The sequence below is a fragment of the Sinocyclocheilus grahami genome, unplaced genomic scaffold (assembly GCF_001515645.1).
Source record: "Sinocyclocheilus grahami isolate Dianchi unplaced genomic scaffold, SAMN03320097.WGS_v1.1 scaffold1409.1, whole genome shotgun sequence".
Lineage (NCBI taxonomy): Eukaryota > Metazoa > Chordata > Actinopteri > Cypriniformes > Cyprinidae > Sinocyclocheilus > Sinocyclocheilus grahami.
Window position 1 is genome coordinate 112,017 of NW_015506588.1, and position 5,466 is coordinate 117,482.

Consider the following 5,466-nt stretch of genomic DNA (forward strand, 5'->3'; position numbering starts at 1 on the left):
CGGTAATGTCCACTTCGCAGGGCACTTACAGTCAATATAACAAACGTATGAAGCAATAAGAGAAACATACAAAATGTGCAGAGCGGGGGTACGCGAGGACGGGAATTGAGAACCGCTGTTCTAGACATGCAAAACATTTGACGCTACAGCACAGCAGCTCTTCTTCTTGGTTTTCTCTGATGCACTAACTCTGCAGAAGCACTTCTTCTTTGTCGTCTCGCCTCATGCACTCACTCAACTAAGCGTTCTAACCACGACCACGACCTCGCCCCTCCCCACCCCCCAACCATTCGAATTTCTGTAGGCGGGAATTCTTTGTAATGAAATTCTAATGAGCCGCTTTGTGATATCACAAAGCCCAGAAAACAAACGCTGTAGTCCAAACGAGCCGTTTGCTGTAGTTCTTGAAAATGGATTTTTAAAAAACTAAATATCTCCCTTTGGAGTGGACTTTGAGATTTGTAACTTTCTAGATCTTTTTAATGCCCAAACATACACACTACACACTGACTAAAATAAAAAATGAAAAAGCATAATAGGACCCCTTTAAGGAAGCGTTACCAAAAATGTTACAAAAGCGTACATAAACTTCCTGCAGACTGGGGTGTCTGATACCCCATGTTTTTGTATGGAATCCAAAAAAATCTCACACGGACAAGATAATTTTTTCGAGTGTTGAAAGCGAGTGTCTTTTTTCATCCATCATCTCATCCAGCACGATTTTGTGTGGCAGTATTGGAATGTCAACCAGACTGGCACTGCATTATTGGTAGAACTTTGTCATAAGCAGCTGAGATATTACATAAGTGTGATCAGTCTGAACCTGCAAAAAACACTGTGGAGCTATTACTACTTTCTTGGCATTATCAGAAAGACTTTTGGGAGGCTCTGTAACATATGTTCCCACATTTATTCACAATCTCTTGCTGCTGGCCTGGTCTTCCTGTGAATCTCAACTTCAGCACACATCAGTCAATGCATTTTTTTACCTTTATTTGTATAGTGCTTTATACAATACTGATTGCGTCAAAGCAGCTCTACAGTGTCAAACAGGAAAATAGATTGTCAATAATGCAAGAGGACAATAACGGAGTCATTTTTCCAGCTAAAGTTAGTTCATTGATGATTCAGTTCAGCTCTCTTCCAAAAGTGTCTGTGCATGCAATCAGTCAATCATCCCCAACTAGCCAAAGGTGACAGTAGCAAGGAACCAAAACTCCATCTGTGACAGAATTGGAGATAAAACCTTGGGAGAAACCAGGCTCAGTCAGGGGGCCAGTTCTCCTCTGGCCAGACGAAACCAGCATGGCGTGGTTTAATTCCAGGCTGCAACCCAGGTCAGATTGAGCAGAGCACTTGTCTGGTACCCATGGTCTTGTGACGAGGTCTTCACAGGGGATCTGTCTGTAGGATTCGTCTAGTTGACATGGTCTCCGCTGACATTCAGGGCTGTAGAGGTCATCTCTAGGTTCTGATCCACCATCTGGACTGGATACAGACTGAACCTGTGTGGCTACGGTGACTTCGGAATAAGAATGAAAGAGACCAATATTAGCGTAGATGCCATTCTTCTTATGATGTAGCAAGTACATCGGATGTTATGGGAAGTGTTCCCGGTTCCGGTTGACCTAATTAATGCAACCTAACAATCCTTTAACGGATCTGAATTATAGAAATTAGATATTATGTGTATGCCAGGTTAAAGAGATGGGTTTTAATCTAGATTTAAAGAGTGGCAGAGTGTGTCTGCCTCCCGAACAACGCTAGGTAGATTGTTCCAGGGTTTTGGTGCTAAATAGGAAAAGGATATGCTGCCCGCAGTTGATTTTGATATTCTAGGTATTATCAAATGGCCAGAGCTATGAGATCACAGCAGACGTGAAGGACAATGCATCTGAACATACTTACTCCAAGGTTCTGAGTTTAAAATCTTTGATTATTCTTCCCACAGAATCATGTGGATCATCAGTTTCTCAAAGAATCATTAAAGAGCTTACAAGCCTGTGTATAGATTTCAAAACACATATCATAAAACATATATTAACATAACTGAACTACAGCATCTGGTTCTCTTCCTGTTTCTCTTTCCTACAGGGGATCGCATTGTAAAAGTCAATGGAGAAAGCATCATTGGAAAGACATATTCACAAGTAATTGCCCTTATCCAGAACAGGTAATGTTGCAACTTGTGTTGTCTGATCCAGCCCCTAAGGGGTGGTGTAGCCTTCATGGTTAAAGATCTGCTCTTGTAACTAGTTGTAGTTTTTGATTTTAAACTAAATTTGACCTAAACCAGGAATACTTGCTGCTCTGTAGCCATATGCCCCTATTTCCCTTATTTTGTGGGTTGATTATCTGTTCCTGCTAAGTCTTGATCTAGATAAATCTCTTAATCCTTGAGGAAGTTTAATGAATATGCTGTTTATTGCGTAATTTTAGTTGGAATTAACAGGTAGCAGTCCTTCCTTTTTCTTGAAATTACCTAAAAGCACTGTTATCATGACTGTAGTCATGACTTCATCTGTAATATTATGTTTTACCCTTTCAAAACTTTTCTTTGCAGTGATACATCTCTGGAGCTCTGCGTGATGCCAAAAGATGAAGACATTTTACAGCTGGTAGGTTTGATTTCGATTTCTTGCGCAAAAAGATTAATTCCTCTTCAGGCTTTCATATTAGCTGGTTAACCTTGGTCATTTAAACTGAATTCTTTGAGGAAATTCAAGTTCCCTCATCTGCCCTCTTGTTTTTAATGTTTTGGACAGTAACGTATGTTCAGGTATTCAATGCTGAATGAGTGGTGTGTGTGTGTGTGTGTGTCATGATCAAAAGACTTTTGACATTTCATTGAAAATTAAATTACTCAAGTAAAATAACTGTGGGAAGGTGAGCAGACCAGTGGAAACAAACAGCACCAGTTTGTGTGTGAAGATGCTTTCCCAGCCAGAGTTCAGTGATCCAGCGGAGCAGAGAAGCGTGATGGCGCCTGTTTGTGTGTGTATGTGTGTGTGTTTATTTTGAATTCAGCTATAATGAGGTTTTCCTCAGAACTAGGGGCATAATGCCACCCTCATATCTGAGCACATTCCAGATGGAGCTCCACATCTCAGGCTGTCACATGCCAACCACATAAACTGAAACTCCACTATGGAGCCCTCGGGCACTTTCTGACTTGACAGTCCATCCAGGGCTGAATTTAAGACTTACATAGGAATGGCACTCATGCTTGTTATTTCAGCTAACAGGAAGTGGTTCTCTATGACAACAAGCTCTCTATGACACCTCTGATATGATATCAATCTCTGATTCTAGCAGAGATTGATGTCATATCACATCACACAGACATTTATTTATTTATTTTACTCTTTGAGGTATTATTTCTATTGCTTTCAGGTATTGTTTTGTTACTTTTTTGTGAATTAAAAAAAAGCAATCAGGACAGAGAGTAAGAACATATTAAAAGTTTATCGACCCTCATAATCTTTATTTTTGACCTATTTTATTTATTTAGACATTTTCATCAATCAGTGTTTCAAAACCTGGTAACTTTTTTTTTTAGATATGCAATTTATGTTTTAACTTAGAAGTGTAGATCGTTGCTGAGGATTTTACCAAAAGTTGCATATTTGCTTATTTAAATTATGAATAGAAGTTGTGACCATTTTTCGATCACTGACTTACAGTAGTCAGAGATGGCTTTTCTTTTTGTCTTCCCTCGTGTAGACTGACTGTTGCCTGCAGCTCAGTGTCTGTTGCTTCCATGCTGTTGAACCCATGAATATTAATAACTGTTTGCATTCAGCCAAGGTGATTTGCTGAAATTAAAACACGGAGAGTGGATTTATCACTTGTGTGTTAGACCCACCCACTGCTGAAGCAACCAGCTAGAGAACTTCTGTTTCATCTAAAGTCTTTGTTTTACGTGACGGCTCAAATTATTTTCCTTATACCATCTGTGATTAAGCAAAAAAAACAAGAAACAAAAAAATGTAAAGTAACTAAAGTGTTCAGTAATTTCTAAAAGTCAGGACAGTGCTACGCCACTGGAATTTTTTTTATTGACCTTATTTCTGTGCATTCCTGGATTGCCTTATCTGTGAAGCAAAAAAAAAAAAAAAAAAAAAAAATCTTACAAAGCAGCATAAGTTATTTGAATGATTATGACTACGAGTACTTTTTACACATAACCTGTATGTAAAATGTATTAAATTTAGGGCAAAAGCTGTAATCTAACATTGCTTTATGACAATGCTGATGAAAAACAAACATTAGCAGTTAGTTATGTATAAAGAATGGATGTAGGCAGAGTAGGGGCAGATATAAGGATTAAATTACCATGTGTGTTTAAGAAGAATATACTGTATGTAATCGAAAGGGCAACAAGTACAGCATGCAAAACAGTCAGCTGATCAGATCCAAAGCAGCACTTTGCAAAGCGCATGTTTTGACTGTGAAACACTGCAGCATCTTGAAACAAACAGGTAAAGGACAAACAAAGATGAAAGGTAAAAAATGCATAACACCAAGGCAGGTATAGATTTAAAAGTACAGTATGTCCATCCATTTTTTTACTTATTTGTAGGTCAAATTCATTCTCTGATCTTTTTTCCTTTGCACTGCTTTGGCTACGTTTTAAATCCACTTTGCCAGATAACGCGTACTTTGTCAAAAATATCAGACAATGTGTTTTACTTGTATTTTCACAACTTATTTTGTATGAGAAAATATAATTTTTAGCAGGTTTTTATTATTTATTAATTTATTTTTGGATTCATGGAGTGAAATCCAATGTGGAAGTGGTCACAGAAGGCACATCTGAGACCCATATTACCACCCGGTGTAGACAGCAATAAGTCTTAGCTGAGCACTTGTAATTGGACCACCTGAAGTGGATCTTAATATCAGGTATAAATGGGTCCAAAGAGCATACAAACAACAGAGAAAAATAACTAATTGAAACTGCCATCCGAAAAGACAGGGACTGTGCAGTCACTGTGTGGTTGGAAAGGAGCCACACTAGGCAAGATAGGCATAAGCTTGTGTGTGTGTGTGTGTGTGTGTGTGTGTGTGTGTGTGTGTGTGTGTGTGTGTGTGTGTGTGTGTGTGTGTGTGTGCAAGCTTTACCAGGTCCAGAGACCATGTCACTTCATCTCCAACTGGGGCAGCACAATCACAAAACAAGCCCAATAGAACTGCAGAGTCCACTGGATTTTCCAACCTTACCCCCAGAACTGCACAGACTTGCGTAGACACAAAGCCTTTATCGTCCCACAGACATACCCTAACCACAACAGCAGAAACCTTCCCCTCAGCCACCTCTCCCACCCCTTACACACCCTCCCCTCCACCTGCCACCCCCTCCCCCTGCTCTCCCCACCAGAACATTGACTGGAGGAACTACACCACCTACAAGGAATACATTGACAACAAACGGATTTACATGTACGGCTCCCGGCCTATTCACGA

The 5,466-nt window shown here is 39.6% G+C and overlaps 1 protein-coding gene across 1 annotated transcript in view; it reads left to right on the forward strand.

The window, feature by feature from the left end:
* LOC107570046 (rho GTPase-activating protein 21-like) overlaps window positions 1–5,466 on the forward strand; it is a gene marked incomplete at its 5' end in the record, with an annotated part of 48,035 nt that overhangs the window by 20,985 nt on the left and 21,584 nt on the right. Inside the window, 2 exons of the mRNA XM_016256240.1 lie at window positions 2,095–2,173; window positions 2,564–2,642. Of these exons, the coding sequence (XP_016111726.1) occupies window positions 2,095–2,173; window positions 2,564–2,642 (158 nt within the window). The remainder of the gene's footprint in view (window positions 1–2,094; window positions 2,174–2,563; window positions 2,643–5,466) is intronic.